Source organism: Chrysochloris asiatica, unplaced genomic scaffold, assembly GCF_000296735.1.
Source record: "Chrysochloris asiatica unplaced genomic scaffold, ChrAsi1.0 scaffold00100, whole genome shotgun sequence".
Classification (NCBI taxonomy): domain Eukaryota; kingdom Metazoa; phylum Chordata; class Mammalia; order Afrosoricida; family Chrysochloridae; genus Chrysochloris; species Chrysochloris asiatica.
The window spans coordinates 1476784-1497292 of NW_006408618.1; the positions used below are offsets into that span (position 1 = coordinate 1476784).

Below are 20509 nucleotides of genomic sequence, written 5' to 3' on the forward strand. Positions count from 1 at the left end.
TAGAGAATATTGAAAGTGTCATGGACTGCCAAAATAACCAATAGATCCGTTTTGGAAGAAGTGCAGCCAGAGTGCTCCTTGGAGGCCAAGATGGCCAAACCTTGTCTCTCATACTTTGGACATATTGTCAGGAGAGACCAGTCACTGGAGAAGGATATCATGTTTGGTAAGGTGGAGGATCAGAGAAAAGGAAGAAGACCCCCAACGACATGGATTGGCCAAGTGGCAGCATCGGTGGACTCAATCATGGCAAGAATAGTGAGGTTGGCCCCAGATCGGGCACTGTTTCGGTCTGCTGTGCATAAGGTCACTATGGGTCGGTACCGACTTGATGGCACCTAACATCAACAACAACAACCTTATGGAGCAAATCGACCTTGTGGTCCTTTGCTTATGCATCATACTAGGATCCATTCCGAATCATAGTGACCCTGTATAGCATTTCCAAGGCTGTAAATCTTTACAGGAACAACAAGTTTCAGCTTTCTCCTGCAGAATAGCTGGTGGGCTCCCACTGCTGACCTTGTGTTAGCAGTCCAGTACTTACCCTACAGAATCCCCACGCTTGATTAGAAAAATTTGGCTCTCAGTATACGATTACATTGTACAGTCCTGTTGTAGACAGGAATACTATAATTTTCTTTTTCTCAAGACCTCCACTATAAAAATACAAACTAAAGATTTTTTTTTTGTATGTGGATTTTCCATTTCAATATAAATAATTTCCCTAAATGATCACTCTGTATTCTTCTGACTCTGTACGTCATTTTTCCTTTCTGTTCCCATATTAGCTCAAGCCCTCTTTTTCAAGACCAGTCGCTCTTTATCTGAATATAAGTACCTTTCATTTGATATTATTTTTTCTTTTTAATTAATATTTTACTGTGTATTTGGTGAAAATTTACACAGCAAGTTAGGTTTCCAGTGAACAGTTTTCTACACATTGTTCAGTTGCACTGTCTGTATTTTTACAGTAAGCGTTTTCATCATTTCATTTCTGGTGATTCCATATCCCCTTCCCTTTTTATCTTTGCTTCAGAATAAAATGACTGGTATACATATTGATGATTTGTAAATATAGCAGTGTTCTTGGGTGATTTTCTTTATTTTATGAGCCTATCTATTATTTTAATGAAGTCCTGGTGTGGTACTGTGGGTTTATGTGCTGGACTGCAGAGTCCTCTGAACTGAAAAGTCGGCAGTTCAAACCCACCAGCCATTCCTTGGAAATACTATACAGGGTCTCTATGGGTCAGAACTGACTTGATGGCACTTTACAACAAAAACAATTATGCCATTTGATCAAGTTGTCCCTGAAGGCTATTGTCCTAAGCTTTAGTCTTGTATTGGTTATATCTCAGAAGTATTCATAACTGCCTCCATGTGCTCTATTATATATAAGGATATATATGCATGTACCCACATAAGTAACCCATTCAATACATATGTTGTTGTTACGTGCCACTGAGTGAATTCCGACCCATAGCGACCCTGTATAGGGTTTCTTAGGAGCAGCTGGTGTGCTTGAATTACTGACCTTGTAGTTCACATGGCTTTGCATTTTGACGCATTAACCCATAGCACCTCACCAGGACTCTCCTGCTCAATACGTATGATGTTGTTGTTAAGTACCATGGTGTCAGTTCCAACTCATAGTGACCTTGCACAGGGTTTCCGGGGCTGTAAATCTTTACAAGAGCAGAATGCCTCATCTTTCTCCCACGGAACTGCTGGTAGTTTCGAACTGCTGACCTTGAGGTTGGCAGCCCAACTCATAACCACTACGCCATAGTTGCATCTAAATATGGAGTCCTGGTGTGGCGCTGTGGGCCATGAGTCAGACTGTAAAGCCGTTTGAACTGCAAGGGTCGGTGGCTCAAGCCTACCAGCTGCTCCTCAGAAACCCTATTACAGGGTCGCTATGGGTTGGAATCAACTTGACAGCACTTAACAACAACAAACAAATACGCACACATGCTCATATATGTATACGCAAGTATGGAATCCTGGTATGGTGCTAGGGGATAAACATTGGACTGCTAACCACATGGTCTTTAGTCTAAACCCACCAGCCACTTCTTGAAAAGCCTTATATAGGATTGCTGTGAGTTGGAACTGACTCAACGTCACTTAATAATAATAATAATAATACACATGTATGCATACAAACATATGTAACCTTACGCACTTTTTCAGGTTGTTGTAAAATTGTATGTGTCATGACATTTACTAAAATGGCTTTTTTTCTTAGTCACATCATTTACTGTGGTCAAACTGTGCAGACTCCACCCACCTTTTGTTAACTTTCCCATCATCAAATATAGCAAATGTGTATCCCTGGTATCCACCAATGATCATTGATTTCTGTATGTATACCTGTTCTGATCTTTTTATAGAAGTGAGATCATCCAAAATTTGACCTTTTGTGATCAACTTATTTCACTCAGTGTAATGTTCTCTAGATTCTTCCATGTTGTCATATATTTTGAGAACTCAGAATTTTTTTTATGGCTGCCATGTATTCCATTGCATGTATACCACATTCCTTTATTTATTCACTCATGGGCATTTTTCCATCTTTTTGCTTTTGTGAATAATGTGGCAATCAACATAGGTGTGTGCATGTCTTCTCTACGATATCTCTAGGGTTTATACCTAGAAGTAGGATTGCTGGATCATAAGGTAGTTTTATATGTAGTTTTTTGAGGATGTACCATACTTTGTACTGTTTTACAATTTTACCAAGAGTGGAAGGTTCTCAGCACACCCTTTATAGCATTTGTTGTTTTCTTGTTTATTTTAAAAAAGATCTTAGCAGCAAAGAAATGATATTTCATTACAGTTCTGATTTACATCTTTCTAACTGGTGCTGTGGATCCCTGGTGTGTTGCTATGTGATAAGGTAACCACAAGGTCAGTTTTTCAAACCCACCAGCTGCTCCTTGGAAAACCTATGCAGTGTTGCTGTGAGTTGGAACCAACTTGACAACACTTAACAAAGCAGCATTGGCTAATGATTGATCATCTTTCATATGTTTCTTGACTGCTTGAATGCCTTCTTTGGTGAAGTATATGTTCATGTTGTTTGCCCAGTTTAAAAATTGCATTTTTTTTTGTTTTTCAGTTGTTGATGTTTACTATAATTTTAGAGATCAGACTCTTATCAGATATTCCCAAAGATTTTCCCCCAGTCTGTAGTTTTTACTCTTTTGATAAAGTTTGTGGGTGAGCCACAAATAATTTGTTTTTGTGAGATCCCAGTTACCTAATTTGTCTTCTGCCATTCATTCATTTATGTTGTTAAAGAGCCATAGAGTTGGTTCTGACTCTTAGCCAACCTTATGCACAGCAGAATGAAACACTGCCTGGTTCTACACCATCCACACATTGCTGTACTTGAACCCATTGCTGCTGCCACTGTGCCAATCCATGCATTTGTTGTTGTGTTAAATAATTTATTTTAAAATTAGGTCTCATGTTTTTTCTAAGAACTTTATAGTTTTTAACGTTTAGGTCTTCAAGCTAGTTGAGTTGGGTTTTTTTGTATGGTGTGAGGTATGGGTCCTGTTTCATTTTTCTCTGAGTGGATATCCAATTTTGCCAGCCCTGTTAATTAAAGGAAATGTTTCTTCTCTGTTGAATAGACATCGACCACTTGTTGAAAACTGGTTGTGCTGATGTAGGTGGATTTATTTCTGGATTCTCAATTCTTTTCCACTATTCTGTGTCTCCCATTGATCAAAATCAAGTTATTTTGATTACTGTAGCTGTAGTGTCTTTTAATGATACGTAATAGGCCCTTAAATGACTAGTAGGTACTGGGTGGTGCTGTAGGATAAGCACTGGACTGTTAACCACAAAGTCAGTATTCCAAAACTACCACTTGCTCCTTGGAAGCCCTATACAGAATTGCCATGAGTCAGAACTGACCCAACATCAACTAAGCAGTAGCAACAACGAGGTAGTGTTGTTGAAAACATTTAATAGTACAGTTGAAGAAAGGAGGGAGACATAAAGAAGGACATATGAGGTTGGGATCAAAGTCTACAGGGAGCAGTGGAAGACTGGAAGTAGGGAATGGCTAACTCTGCCTAGGTTTGAGAGATAGATGCTGATAGACGTTTTCAAGTATGACTTTTAGTTTTAGGTAGATTTCACATGGTAGAGTGATAGTCCAGGTCATTTATGGATGAAGAAATGGCAAGAATGATAAACTCCTTTGTAATGTTTATCGATATACATTATCTCAAACTGTTCAGGGGCAAGAACTTTGTATTGTATTATTTTGCATACTTTCATGGGATTTCTATTTCAAAAAAAAACAAAACAAAAACCAATTGCTGGTATGTCACCTCAAACTTCAGTGTGATTATGTTTGTCAGAGTCTACTGTGCTTCATGGGGTTTGAATGGTGGTTTTTCTTAAGTAGATCATCAGTCCTTTCTTCCAAGATTTGAACCTTCAATCTTTTTTTAGTAGTTGAGCACGTTACAGTTTGACCATCCAGAGATGCCATCTTCTTAATGTTGTTATTAAGTGCCGTTAAGTTAGATCTGACTCATAGTGATCCTGTATAGGGTTTCCTAGAGCAGCTAGCTGGTGGGTTTGAACTGTTGACCTTATGATTAGCAGTCTAGTGCTTATCCTATCAACGTTATCCCTTCAGAATCTCAGGAAACCTGAGCTGACCCCTCTGTCTTGAATTTAACTGGCCCAGTTCATTCTCTAGGAAGCCTCTGTCTTGATTGGACTTGGTTTTTTTTTTTTTTTAAGGCACCCTAACAAGGAGCTCTGGTAGCGTAGTGGTTACGAATTGGGCTGCAAACTTCAAGGTCAGCAGTTCAAAACTACCAGCTCTAACGCGGGAGAAAGATGAGGCTTTCTGTTCCTGTAAAGATTTCCAGCCTCAGAAACCCTATACAGGGTCGCTATGAGTCGGAACCGACTCCACGGCACATAACAACAACAACAAGACGAGAATCCTGGTGTAGCACTGTAGGATAAGCACTGAATCAAAAGGTTGGCTTGAACTGCAAGGTCGGTCGTTCAAACTTACCATACGCTTCTCAGAAACCATACATAGGGTTGCTATGAGTCAGAACCAACTCGAAAGTACTTTACAAGAACTGAGAACATTGGTGGCGGTGGTTGTGTACTGTGGAGTTGGTTCCAACTCATAGTTGGTTCCAACTCTTCAGGTTTCCAAGGCTGCACGTCTTTATGGGAGCCCGAAGCCTCATCTTTCTCTCATGGAGTGACTTGTAGATTCACACTGCTGACCTATTGGTTAACAGCCCAGCTTGTAATCCACTGCGCTACTAGGGCTTTTCTAATAATAATAAGACAAGTATATTCCTGAGAAAACGATCTGCAGCCATCCACTTGTTACAGAGATAGGTTTAAAAACGTGTTTTGTTTGGGAAAAAACTTGTGTGTGTATGAACTGGAACTACAGTAGCAATACTTTTTGATTCAACCCTCATACTTTATGTAAAATCAGACAGAGGATTTATTAATCTCATCATTTCATGTACTGGGTATATTTGTTTCAAATTTTTTTATTAAAAATTTTTAAAGCAGAATAAAGAATCAAAGTTAAGTTCACCTGTGATTGAGACACTCCCTACAATTAATCTACATGAAGATTCTTCTAGCATGGATGTGAGCAGTGAAAACGTCGAAAATATTTCCAGCTCATCTACCTCAGAGATCACTCCAGTCTCAAAGCCTGAGTAAGTCATTACGAAGAACAAAAATAATCTCATTAGTTAATGAAAGAAAAATTTCTTGGTTGGTTGGATCAGTTTGATGTTAAGTCTGAAATTTCTGTTATAAAGCAGACCTAATTGTGTTTTCTGTTTTGTTTACATTGCTGTTGTTAAGTGCCATTGAGTCAGTTCTGACTCACAGTGAACCTTTATAGGGTTTCCAAGGAGCAGCTGGTGGGTTTGAAGCCTTGCAGTTAGCGTCCCTGCGCTTATCTTGATAGTGGTTATTTGCTGTGGAGTCGGTTCTGACTCACAGTGACCCTGTACAGGGTTTCCGAGGCTCTAAATCTTTACGGGAGCAGAAAGCCTCATCTTTCTCCCGTGGAACAGCTGGTAGTTTTGAACTGCTGTCCCTGAGGTTAGCAGCCCCATTCGTAACCACTGCGCTACTAGAGCTCCTTCCAGCACTTAACTTATAGTACCATAATGACTGTATAAAATTTCATTTTCTTTAGAATTCCTATTGCTTTCCATTCATTGTTTTGTTACTGTGTGAGTACCTACTATTTTCAAACTTGATACTAGATAGTCAGAATTTTTAGATTTAGGATATCCTTAATTTAGAAAGCTGTTAGGTACTCCTCCTAGTTCTCACTCAGCAACTCTCCAAACACCAAAACAAAGTACTCTTCTCTTAAATTAAGAGTTTACTTTATCAAATGAGTTAATAATGTATGAAGAGCATAGACCAGTGTCTGACACATAGTATAAATATTTACAAGTGACAGTGAATATTATTATCATTACTATTACTATACCACAGACTCTTTTAAAAAACCTGCTCTAAGGAATGCTAGGGGCTGAGTGGAAGGTGTTACACACAAATATATTACAGTTACCATTTAGGAATTTTACCAGTGAGGGACAAGAGAACAGACATGTTTATAAATAATGATGTTTAAAAATTTTTTTTAATTAAAAACTTAATTTGAGTAGATTAGCGTAGTGGTTACAAATTGGGCTGCGAGCCGCAAGGTCAGCAGTTATAAACTACCAGTGGTTCTGTGGGAGAAAGATGAGGCGGTCTGCTCCCGTAAAGATTTACAGCCTTGGGAACCCTGTGTAGGGTCTCTATGAGTCGGAAACTGACTCCACGGCACATAACAACAACAACAACAACAACAACAACATATATATCTGAATATCTTATTCTCAGTATACTAAATATAATTGATTATAAAATAGAGGTGAAGAAGGGGGGAAATGTTAAAGGTTTATGTGTTTAAAATAAAATTCAAAAAGTGTCTAAGAACTTTAGTGCAATGTCTTGAAATACTGTGTATTACTGAGATGAATTAACTGTTAATGAACATACATTTAGAATTAAATGTTTTGAAAAATCTTAGGTTTGATAAAACTGAATATTAGCTTTATAATATTTTATTTTCAAATTTGGTAATTTGAGGACAAAGACACGATGAGTCAACAGTTGAATTTACGTGATTTCAAATAAATGATTTTTGAAAATACTCTATAGAACTGTGTAAAGCATTCTTTTTTCATAATGTAATTTATTTTGTTTTGGAGATGACTAATGGCTTGTTTAAGGAGGTCTGGTAGTGTAGTGGTTACGAATCGGGCTGCAAATCTTAAGGTCAGCAGTTTGAAACTACCAGCTGTTCTGAGGGAGAAAGAGGAGGCTTTTTGCTCCCGTAAAGATTTACAGCCTCGGAAACCATGTACAGGGTCGCTATGAGTCGGTTCTGGCACATAACCACCACCAATGGCTTGTTTAATTTATATTAAACCCATTAAATCATGAGTTTGTTTGTTTTTTATTTCTTTATTTAGTGAAATAGAAAAATCTGGTACTGTCCCTGTAGTCAAGTCAAGTGTGATTGAGCAATCTGAAACTAATTGTGATGTTGGTGAAGCCCTTGATGCAAATGCTCCAGCTGAACAACCTTCCTTTGTCAGTCCACCTGAAAGGTGAGAGTAGACAGTTGTTTGTCTTTTGTATGATAACGTGATCACGTAGTCTCACATTTGAATGCACTTTAGCACATGATGCATTGTACTTTCATTGTACTTTATGATTGGGAGAGAGCTGATCCTTCTAAGCTTCTTTCTTGGTTTACCTTGTATATGATAACTATTGCATTCTAGTTTGTATGAATTTATCATCTGGCTAAATTTGTATGTCTTTTGGTTTCAAATAGCCTTGTTGGGCAGCATATAGAAAATGTGTCATCTTCACATGGCAAAGGGAAGATAACAAAATCAGAATTTGAATCAAAAGTTTCAGCAAGCGAACAGAGTGGTGGTGATCCAAAATCTGCATTGAATGCTTCAGATAATCTAAAAAATGAGGTAGGTATATGCTTAGACCATCACTTAATTAAATACTGTACTTTTATTATTAGGTAATTTTGTAGGAATTTTCTAACCATATTTGCCATAAGAGAGTTTGTTTCAGGTCTGAACTCTCTTTACTTACATGCAACTATATCCTTATTGCATTTCTTAGAGAGCTATAGAGAAGAAGCTGTAACTACTAAATATCTTTGGAATGTAAGTTAATGCCATAACACAAGGTGAAGTTTAGACTCAGCAGAATGACTTTGAAGGGACTTTTTACTTTTATTTGTTTGTAAAATACAAGTAAAGTAAATATAATAGAGGTTGTATTACAGAGTGTGGTTCTTATAATAAAGACAGGGCTTATCCTAGTGTAGTATTTTCGCTTTCTTTTTTCCTTCTGAGTTCTTTACTCAGATAGAGCCCAGTTTAGAATTTCCTGAAGAAATGTTGACACAGCAATTTAAGCTCCATTTACATTAGCAATAGCTAAAAGAGATGCAGGCTTGTTCATGAATTTAACAAATAATAAAACAGCCATGAACTTAACAAAAGGGAGAACAAGTAGTATTAAAGGACAGTGATAAACCCTGGTGTGGTGCTGAGGAAAATGCACTGGAAAGTAAATAGACCATTCTAGAATGATAAAACCCACAAAAGCAAACCTGCTGCCATCAAGTTGATCCCGACTCATAAGAGCCCTATAGGATAGAGGAGAACTGCACATAGGGTTTCCTAGGCTGAAACCTTTCACAGAAGTAGACTGTCACAGCTCTCGCCTACAGAGCAGCTTGTGAATCTGAAGCTCCAGCCTTTCAGTTAGTAGCCAAGTGCTTAACCAGTGTACCACCTGCACTCCTTTTTTCTATGATGTTAAGTGCCATCTAGTAAGTTCTGACTTTATAGGGTTTCCGAGGAACTGCTGGTGGGTTTGACCTGCCGACTTTGTCGTTAGTTGTTGTTGTTAAGTGCCATTGAGTTGGTTCTGACTCATAGCGACCCTGTAAAGGGTTTCCAAGGAGTAGCTGGTGAGCTTGAACCGCCGACCCTTTTGTTCAAGCTAACATTACAGTCCAGTGCATTAACCCACAGCGCTACACTAGGAATCCTTGTGGTTAGTTGTTGTTATTGTTAACTGCTGTTGAGTCGTTTCCGACCCATAGCGACCCTGTACAGGGTTTCCTAGCCTGTAAATCTTATGGGAGCAGAAAGCCTCGTCTTTCTCCTGTGGAGAGGCTGGTAGTTTCGAACTGCTAACCTTAAGGCTTTCAGCCCAATTCGTAACCACTACGCTACCAGAGCTCCTTTATGGGTTAATAGTAGTACTTCTTAAAAATATAGGGACTCAGCATTTCATAGTTAGTCTAACATCTTGATAGACCTGTTTGCTCAATGTAGCAAAATCAGTCATACGGTATTCAGTTAATATTACAGCTGTCAGTAAATTTGCAAGCTATTAAAGCAAGTGTATAGGGGCCATATGTATCAAATGCAAACCTCATATGTAGCAGCCAGCCTTGTTCTGGATTTACTTGTTCTACTATTAGATTTCTGGTATGATGCTGTAGGATCAGCATTGGACTGCAGACCACAAGTTCAGCAGTTCAAACCCACCACCTGCTCCTCAGAAACCCTCATACAGGGACACTGTGAGTCAGAACCAACTTGATGGCACTTAACAACAACTGTGTAGCAAACTGATCTGTATTACCTAAGAGACTTAAACTGTGAGTCTGTACTAATAGGTATGAATAATACTAACTGTACTAATTACCTTATAAATAAAAACCTCAAAATACGTTATCATCAGAGTTAATAGTAGTACACAATGAGAAATACCCAGGAGTTCACAGTGTGAAATATCCCGTGTATGGTAATAAACCCAGTTAATTTTGTGTGAGTGTGCAGGAGAGTTTATTTTCAGGTGGATAGATCTTTGTGTTATCTAAAGGATCTCCAACAGCTTGAATTTACCATGTGTTTAGACAGTGCTTTCGAGGGTGATTTTATTGTATTGGTTAGTTCTGTTCCTTGTTCAGAGGTCATAGATACTGATTGCTTTGTCTGGGCCTCAAAAGGTGTCTGTTCTGGTGTTTTGTTACCACTCCTTTAGAGTTTAGACTCGAAAGTGTCTCAGCTAGGTTAATTTCTGTCACTATATGTTTCATTTTTTTGTATTTATACTAGATTTTTATTTCATTTAATTAGTGGTTCCTGTAGCACAGTGGTTACAGATTGGGCTGCGAACCACAAGGTCAGCAGTTTGAAATTACCAGCTGCTCCGCAGGAGAAAGATGAGGCTTTCTGCTCCCGTAAAGATTTACAGTTTTGGAAACCCTGTTCAGGTTCACTATGGGTCGGAATCGACTCAACGGCACTTAACAACAACAACATTGTGGTGCTGTAAAATAAGCACTAGACTTCAAACTACAAGGTCAACAGTTCAAACCGACCAACTGCTCCTTGGAAACCCTATACAGGTTGCTATGAGTTGGAATCATCTCGATAGCACCTAACTGCCATAACAGTTGTGACTCTGTAGGATAAGCCCTGGACTGGAAACCAGAAGGTTGGCAGTACAAACCCACCAGCTGTTCTTGGAAACCCTGTATAGGGTCGATGTGGGTTGGAACCAATTCGACAGAACACAACAGCAGTAACACTTAATTCTTAAAACTTCAATTTCTGCTGTGTGCTTTTTAAATAGCCAGATGTACTAAGCTAGTTAACTTATTTAGCTTTTTCTATAAAACATTCCTTCATGGGAATTGTGTGAGGACAGAACTGCATAGGCAGTGTTTAGGAATAATTTTACTTTCTTTTAAGAACGAAGGAAATTACAGTTCTAGAAGCTACCAGTATTTACTACTAGTGATAAAATTATGTCCTGATATAACATATGTATTTACTGAATGTGTTTTGCTATTTATAAAATCTAGCTGGGTAAGTAGATTTTGTATACTTCTCAAAACATTGTTAATAAATTCATCATGTACAAATCTGAAAAACAAATAATGGAATGATCATCTGTGTGTTCATTATTCAGCTTAAGGAAAAAACAATACAGATTACATTTATTCTCTCATCTTTAGTTACAAACACCACATGGGATTTGGTATTATTTCCTTTTAGAAAATAGTTTAGAACTATAAAGAATACATACTGCTGCATGGTATATTTTGAGGAAAAAAAAAATCATTCTTATTTATTCTTTACTCAACCTTGTTTTTGAGATGCATCCATTTTTTGTTATTGCTTTGATCATCCGTTCTACTCAGGGCTTCAAACTGGTTCAATAATCATTGTAGTAAACAAATGCTATGTGTGCATAGCAACCAAATCTATTGACCATAGTATTTTTATACAAGTAGAAAACAAACAGTTGTGCTGTACTTAAAGATGGAAACTGACTACGCTTTGTTCTCCAGACGCTAATAATCTAGTCTCCTGTGCCAGGCTCTTGAACTCAGGAGGAAAGATTGTGGAAGGACTTTTGGAGAACAACATTGTCATCAGGACTCTGTTCTTGTTGATAATGACAATTACTGAACTCTCTTGAACTGGTTCAAAGCCCTGGTTCTACTTTGCCATAATTTGTCATTCTTCAATTACTGGATGTTTCGTTTGGTTCTAATTTTTGAAACAAACAATACTGCATGAACATTTGTATGCTTAGTTTCTTTGGCCCATATGTGCATTTTTATTTGCCATATATACATAGCTAAGACATTGTTGGGTTTGCACATCTTTAATATTGCCACATTTTGGATTCCCTTCATCAATCTAATAGATTTCCCGTGGCCCAACAAATATGTCACTTAGTATAATTTATGTGGCACATTTGTAATTTTTATTTACATTCCCTTCTTACTACTGAGATTGGGCACGTTTAGTTTTGTTTTCTCTGTTGAATTTATTGTTCATATTCTTTGCTTCCCTTCCCTCTTACTGATTTGTAGGCACTCTTTATAATTGGTTTGTCAACTAAATGTGTTGCAAATACTTCTGTCAGTGTGTAACTAATGATCTATGTAGTTTATGATCTTTGGATGAATTTGCTTTTTTATTTTAATCTAAACAAATGTATATTTAAAAAAATATTTATGATTTCTCCACCTTATTAAAATTATTTATTTTTTTTTATATTTAGGTTTTAAAACTGCCTAAGATTTTTATGCATATAGTACTTGTTAAGCATTTATGAAAATTATATTACCTTTAAAGAGCTCTGGTCACGTAGTGATTACAAATTGGGCGGTTAATCTCACTGTTAGCTGTTCGAAACTACCAGAGGTTCCATGGAAGAAAGATGAGACATTTTGTTCCCGTAAAGATATATAGCCTTGAAAACCCTGTATAGCATCACTATGAGTCGGACCTGGTTCCACGGCACAGAACCACCAGCACCACTACCACCAGCACCACCACATTACATTGTGTCCTTAAATATATGCATTGTTTAGAGTTAAGTTTTAAAGTAGGTACATTTCAATTAGAATGTCTGATTTGTTTATAATGTTTATAATTGTTTGCTAATAATATAAGATCTTTCACAGTTCATGCTTATATTGCCAACATGTGAGACTCGTAGGTAAATGGTGTGAATTCTTTCAAGAGAAACTCAACTTTTAAGTAAATCCAACTGTTTAGTTTTACCTATTTTTTCCAAAATACTGTTATTCATTTTAAAAATTAAAACCTATAATAAATAAATCTTACAACATTTGCACTTTGTAATTTATTAATCTGTAGTCTTTGAAAGCTGAAATCTGTTCAATTTTGACATTCTTTTCAGAGTTCTGATTATAAAAAGCCAGGTGAAATTGACCCTTCTGTAGCAAATTCCAAAGATCCAGAAGATATCCCAACATTTGATGAATGGAAGAAAAAAGTTATGGAAGTTGAGAAAGAAAAAAGTAAGCAAGTCTGGATCATCACCCCACCTCACCCCACCCTCATTTTTTGTTGTATTGTTTTTAAGAGGATAGATTAAACTTGCTTTTATCTTTTGAATTACTGAAATAAACTTACTTTGAAATGTTTTAAAAGATGCCACTTACAGGTAATTATTGTTGTTGGGTGGTATCTATTCCAGTTCATATGTTACAGAGTAGAACTGTCCCATAGGGTTTTCTTTGCTATAACATGTTTAAGTGCTTGTCTGCTATCCAAAATGTTTGAACCTCCAAGTTGCTTCATGGGAGAACAATGTGGCAGTTAGCGTTCATAAAAGATTTACAGCCTTGGGAATCCTTTGGGGCAGTTCTACTCTGTCGTAGAGGGTTGCTGTGAGTTGGAATTGACTCAAGGATTTGGTTTTAATCATTATGCAAGCAGATGACCAGGGCTTTCTGGCACACACCACTGGATGTGTTCTAATAGGCAACCTTTCAGTTAGCAGTTATGTGCTTAACTGTTTCACCACCAGAGCTCCTTAGTTGTTGATTACCACTGTGTATTGATAAATTGTTGTTGTTGTTGTTAAGTGCTGTTGTGTGAGTAATTTCCAACCCATAGTGACCCTGTATAGGGTTTCTGAGAAGCACCTGGGTAGCTTGAACCACCGACCTTGCAGTTCAAATGGCTTTGCAGTCTGGCACATTAACCTACAGATAAATTACATAGGGGTAAGTCCTAGTGTAGCACTGTAGGATATGGGACAGTGGTTCAAACCCACCAGCTGCTCCTTAGAAACTCTAAATAAGATTGCTGTGAGTCAGAACCTACTTGATGATAACACATAACAATGACATAATTATGTAGTTTTAATTTTTTATTTTTATGTAGTGAGTTATACTATTTAGACATAAATAATAATGACTTTGGTAGTTTATTGGAGATACTTAAAAAAGATTGCAATGAAGTAAAAAATTTAAAAAAATATTTAAAAAAGATTGCAATGAAGTAAAAAAATAATATTGGTAGGCATTAAAACCTGTTCTTCTCTAGAAGGTACCCTGTTAATTTTGAGAATCAATTGTACTGCTGAAGGTATTTTCGATTATAATGACCACATAAATATGTTTATAATAAGGTTTGTCTGCAGGTCAGTCAATGCATCCAACTTCTAATGGGGGTCAACATGCTACCAAAAAAGTCCAGAAAAATCGAAATAATTACGCCTCAGTAGAATGTGGTGCCAAGATTTTGGCAGCTAATCCGGAAGCCAAGGTATGTGAGTGTTAATGAGTAACTTCATTACATATAGGCAGTGGTTTGTTTACTAGGTACTCTTCTAACATGAATTTATTATATTCCTCATTCAATAAAAAGTTAGATATTTTCCTGTATGACTTCTTAGTTATTTTGATTAACATTTGATTGCTCTCTGTGTTTTAGCTTTTAGAACCTGTGACATTATAAAAAAGGAAACAGCTATTAGATAATTTTTTCCTTATAGTAACAGACACTGAATTTTAAATGTTTGGTTGTACAGGTAATTTGGCTTTCTGGCCCTACTAGTAGATTTTAGTCATTTTAATGTTTTCAAATATGTGTTCTTTCCAATGTCTTAGATTTATTCTAGCATCTAAAAATACAGAAATCCCTAGAAAACATTAGAGGTGAAATAAATACATTTTATTAATCTTACTTAAATAATTTATCCCTTCCCCTCTTTTAAAATAGAGCACATCTGCTATTCTTATAGAAAATATGGATCTTTATATGCTGAATCCTTGCAGCACTAAAATTTGGTAAGTAATATAAGAAATTTTAAAGCACATTCTGTTTATGTACATATTTGTGAAGATTGATTTATTCATGTAATTGTTCAGTAAGTATTTTTGATTCATTGGTGCCTGTACTGTGTTATCATGCTTAGCTTTTAGGGAACAGAACTGAAGACAAAATGAGTTTCCTTTTAAGGTCATCAAAAACAATGATCAGAGCTGGTCAAACAACGATTAAGTAGTATAAAAAGTTCTGTTGAGAGCGTATTGGTATCATAGGAACAAAACTGATACAGAAATGGGAGAAGGGAGGGCTTTCAGGAAGAAGTAAAACCTGAGCTGAATCTTGAAGGATTCATATGCCTTGGCAGATCAGGGAGCCAAAGATAGTAAGAAAATGTAAGAATATGGGGATAGTGTTGAAAGGAGCATATCTCTTCTTGGCAACTATTGATAGAAACAGCCTGGAGTAGTCCTTTTAGGCATGACAAGAATGAAAGTACAATTAGAGTAGTGATAGAAGATGAGAGCTTAGACTTTGTTCAGCAATAACCAGACCTTCAGATGTTGTGTATATCCAGCTTAAGGGGAAAAAAACAAAAAAGCTTTTTGTTAAAGGCCATGGAGTATAGCATTTGTTTTTAAATAAAGAAATGACAAGTCATTTTAAGACTTGTCCTCAAAGGATGTCTTATAGTAAAATACAACTGGAAGCAGGGAAACCAGTTAGAAACCTGTTGTTATAGTCTTAGATGGGAAATGAGGGTTTTAATGAAGGCATTGGTAGTTAGGATACAGGGGTGTTGGGGGTATCTTTGGAAAACATTAATAACATAAAATTGACAGTTCTTGATTATTACAGTAATTGAATATGAAGGGAGAGGTAGACATGTAGGGAATCTTTCATAATTTTGGCTTCAGTGACCAGGCCCATTATTCTGCCTTAATACAGGAAAAGGAATGGATTTTGGGGGAAATTTTATGTAATATGTCAACACTTTAAAAAAATTAATTTGATTTTGTTGTTCAAAAGCATTTGTTTTTGTTGATTTACTAATATACTATATAAATATATATGTGAGGGAGGCTTCAAAAAGTTTGTGGAAAAATTTTATTATTGCTTAATTCCATGAATTTTTGAAGACCCTTGTATATTTTTTAATCTAAGCATTGTATTTTAAACCTTAGAGAGTGCCAATTCTTCCTATTTTTCGCTGTCACTCCTTTTGGAAATGTGCACCTAATGGAAAACACACACATATACACAAACACTCATATATATATTTAGGGTTAGGTTTGACTTGGAAATTAATAGTAAACCAAGAACATTAAGGGATAATTTTTAAATCTTTCATTTTGCTCATGTCATTTTAGGCCTGTGGGTGGAATTTTAGGATATTTGTTCATTGAGATTATAATTGAAGTGCTATTTTTGAAGTTTTATTTTTATTTGTAAAAGCCTGTATAAAACATAAACCAAACCCATTGCTTTCAAATGGACTCTGACGCATAGCAGTGCTATAGAACTACTTACCCTATAGCGTTTCCAAGTCTATAAATCTTATGGCAGCAGACTACCACAGCTTTCTTGTACAGAGCAGCTAGTGATTCAAACTGACCTTTCGGTTAGCAGCTGTGCACGTAGCCATTGTCCCACAAGGGGTCCTTAAGAGCCTGTATTGTTGTTGTTGTTGTTTTTAAGTGCCTAGGAGTTGTTTCTGACTCAAAGCCACCCAGTATATGGTTTCCTAGGAACTGCTAATAGATTAGAACCGCCAACCTTGTGGTTAGTAGTCAATCTACAAAAGTTTGTATTTCAAGCAAAGATACACAGGGATGAAGTCATCTAAATCAGTCCTTTTGGTTTTATTCTGGTTTTCAGAATAAGTGACCATAAATGCTTACTTATAAATGTTTCTGCCAGGTGGCATGAATGTTTATATATGTGCTTATATGTGTATTAATAATAAATATATATTTTTACTACACATTTTATTTTTTGCATTTTTATGTATGTGTCTTTTGGATTTGTGATTAAAGAGCTTCAGAACATCTGTAACTGATTTCACCTGCTTTAAGGTGGTGTCCCTACCTAATTATAGGACTACATTGTCTCACTGAAGCTTAATAAATCTTCAAAACTCTGGCAGAGTAAGCTTATATATACCTCATCATCTTTAGACATTTCTAGAGTATTTTTGTCCCATTGTTTTTTGTTTTAGGTTTTAGATGCCTCCTGTCATTTAAAAATATTGAATCTTCCTATTCAAAGTGCCCTGGTAGTATTGTAGAATAAGAACTGGACAAGTTAACACAAAATCTGAAGTTCAAACCCACCAGCTGCTCCTTGGGAGAAAGATGAGGCTTTCTGCGTCCATAAAGATTTACAACTTTGGATACCTTATACAGGGTCGCTATGAGTCAGAATTGGGTGTTCATTTACTCATCCGTTGTGTGTTCATTGAACAGCTGTTACGTGATCATGCTGGTGTTGGAATAACTTTGCTTCACAAGATATGCTATAGAGTTTATACCAATTCCTAGTCACAATTCAATTTTCTTCTCCTCTGCAGTGCTTGTCCAGTCTTTTTTCAGTTTTCTATTGTGATGTTTGTCATTTTCTTATTTTTCCCCCCAATATTTTGAACTTTGCTATTAATGTTGGAGTCATTATATCATTGTTGTTTTGATTTGTGTCTCCTCGTGGTGCTGTGTCATCTAGTGCGCTGGAGTGCAAGGTCAGCAGTTCAAGCTCACCAGCCATTCCTCAGAAATCCTACACATGCTCGCTATTGGTTGGAATCGACTCGACAGCACTTAAAAACAACAATGGCTAATGATTATGAATATTTCTTCATATGTTTGTTGACTGTGTGAATGTCTTCTTTGGTGCAGTGTCTGTTCATGTTCTCTCCCCATTTTTTAATTGGACTATTTATCATCTTCTTGTTGAGGCTTTAAAATGTTCTATAAATTTTGGAGAGTACTTTGTCTGATATGTCATTTCTAAACCTTTTTTCCTAGTCTTTGGATTCTCTTTACTCATTTGGTGAAATCCTTTGAATACATAGATTTTTGGAAGGTTCAATCGTCTATTTTGTCTTCTGTTAGTATGTTTTCACCTATGTTTGATAGTGTGTTTATGCCATGTATCACAGTCCCTAAGTTTGTCCCTGTTTTTTCATTGATGATCTTTATAGTTCTAGGCTTTAAATTCAGGTTTGCAAGTTGTTTTAGGATCTTTATTGAGATCTGTGTAACTTTCTTTTTGTGTGTGATTTTTGTTTGTTTGTTTGTTTTTGTGTTTAGGTCTTTAATCCCTGTTAAGTTCATTTTTGTATATTTTGTGAGATATACTGATCTTGTTTCGTTTTTTTGCAATGTGGCCAAGGTTGGGAAATACAGTCTTTGGTGAACACCTATATGCTTAGCTACAAATTGAGGGATCTTTTACTAAAAGGAAGGAAGGAATGTGGTGTAGGCAATAAATAATATATTGAAAGATTCTAAAAATGGAGATAATACTCCTTGCAGTTATGTGAATTAAAGAATAGATTGTTGTTGTTGTTGTTAAGTGCTATCGAGTCGGTCCTGACCCATAGCAATCCTGTATAGGGTTTCCAAGGAGCAGTTGGTGAGCTTGAACCACCGACCTTGCAGTTCAAATAGCTTTGCAGTCTGGCGTGTTAACCCACCGCACCACACCAAGACTCCAAAGAGTGGATAGACATCACTAAAATGGTTTCTTACCCAGAGTAAAATATTTAGCAGTTAAAGATAGGCAAGCTTTTGTAACGTGATTTTTTTCTATCCAAGAGTAAACACAATGTTATTTGAAATTCTTGACATATTTAGCATTTAATTGTCTTTATAATCTCATTTGATATAATAGTTTACTATTATTATGTTGTTGCTAGGTGCCGTTGAGTTGGTTCTGATTCATAGGGTTTCCAGGGAGCCTTGTGGTTAGCAGTCTAGTGCTTATCCTACAGCAACCCACTATTATAGCATTGATTAAAGTGTTAAGATATTTCTGTTCCCCAAGCAATTTTATTTTACACACATGGAACTATATTTAAGTTTTTTACCTAAGCAGCAGTATTTTGTGGCACCTTTACATATCAATAAGTACAAAGTCTCTAGATCATTTTTGTTGTTGTTGTGTAAGGTTTTTATTGTGGATTGAGTGAATGTTTAAGGGCAGATCATCAGTTTTATATTCAAGAAATCATACACTTTGTTTCATTACAATGATTATTATCCCCTCCATGTACTATCCGTTAACAGTATTTCTCTGTATTCACTTTAGCTTTTTTTCTTTTAAAATCGGAGATTAGTACTGCCACTCCTGTTTGTTTTTTATTGCAATTAGCTTGGTATATTTTTTTCCATCCTTAGATTTTTAATCTGTTTTTGTCTCTGTGTGTAAGATGTATCTCTGATAGACAGCATATTGAAAAATCTTGTTTTCTTATCTATTCCGCTATCCTCCACCTCTTAACTGGTGTATTTAATCAGTTTTCATTCAGTGTAATTATCGATAGGTATGAATTAATTGCTGCCATTATGTTTGATTTTTTTGTGGTGTTGCTACTTTCTTTGTTCTGCATTTCTTCCTGTGCTGAGTTCATGGTTTTTGTGTTCTTTTTTGTGAGTTTCCTCATAATTTTAATGTTTCCATGTTCTTCTTGGATTTTCATTTTCTTGGTATGTTGCAAAGTGTTAATTTTCTTTGAGGTTACTTTATGTTCCATTAACTTTTCCCTCCATTTAGTGCAGTCTATTTTGTCCTGTAATCTACCTGACCTTCTCACCATCTGGATCTCTGTTCCAAAGTGTTTACCTTCTTTCACATTGTAATTGTTTTGATCATAGACTGACCTCCCAGATTCTCCGAGTTTGTTGTTATAGTTTTGTTCTGATCTCGACTCTTCATCTGTTGATTTAGTCTGGGAGGTGCTGCCACGTATGTCAATATCTGGTGGTTGTCTGTTCTTGTTAGTTCTTAGACCACAGAACTGCCTTTAAGATGTTTTGTAGCTCAGGGTGGCTTTGGCAAAATCACTTAGATTCTGTTTATCTTGGAATGTTTTGATTATACCTTCATATTTGATTGATAGCCTTGCCTGGTAAAGGATTCTTGGTTGGCAGGTTTTTTCTTTCAGGGTTTTATATATGTCTCCCCATTGCCTTCCTGCCTGCGTGGTTTCTGCTGAGAGATCCGAGCTTAATCTGACTTGCTTGCCTTTGTATGCAACGCATCTCTTTTCCCTAGCTGCTTTCATGAGTGTCTCCTTATCTTTTATTTTGGAGAGCTTGATTATGATATGTCTCGGTGATTTTCTTTTAAGGTCTATCCTTCCTGGGGTTTGTTGAGCTTCTTGAATGTTTATCTTTTCACTTTTCAGAATGTAAGAGAAATTTTCATCCAGCAGTTCTACAACTATTTCCTCTGTGGACTTATGTGATTCTTCCTATTCTGGAATGCTGATAATTCTTAGTTATTCCTCTTCATGTTGTGCAACATGAATCTTAGACCTTCCTCAGATTTTTTTTATCCGTTTTTCTGCTTGTTCTATCTTAGTGGTATTGAGAGATTTGTCTTCCAGCTCACTAGTTCTGCCTTCCATCTCTTCTGTTCTACTCTTTTGCCCTTCTAGTGTATTGCCCATTTCTGATATTCTATTATTGAACATTTGGACCTCTTTCTGAAGGTTTTGAATTGTTTCCAATGCTGTATCTATCTTATTTGATTGTTCTTACAGCGCTTTC

At 36.4% G+C, this 20509-nt stretch overlaps 1 protein-coding gene across 3 annotated transcripts in view; it reads left to right on the forward strand.

Moving 5' to 3' along the window:
* The window catches only part of SUCO (SUN domain containing ossification factor), a 142753-nt gene that overhangs the window by 74307 nt on the left and 47937 nt on the right, over positions 1-20509 (forward strand). For all 3 annotated transcript variants that reach the window (XM_006867051.1, XM_006867050.1, XM_006867049.1), the window contains 6 exons: positions 5581-5732; positions 7560-7697; positions 7928-8078; positions 12862-12982; positions 14113-14237; positions 14694-14761. In XM_006867051.1, coding sequence (XP_006867113.1) covers positions 5581-5732; positions 7560-7697; positions 7928-8078; positions 12862-12982; positions 14113-14237; positions 14694-14761 — 755 coding nt within the window. The remainder of the gene's footprint in view (positions 1-5580; positions 5733-7559; positions 7698-7927; positions 8079-12861; positions 12983-14112; positions 14238-14693; positions 14762-20509) is intronic.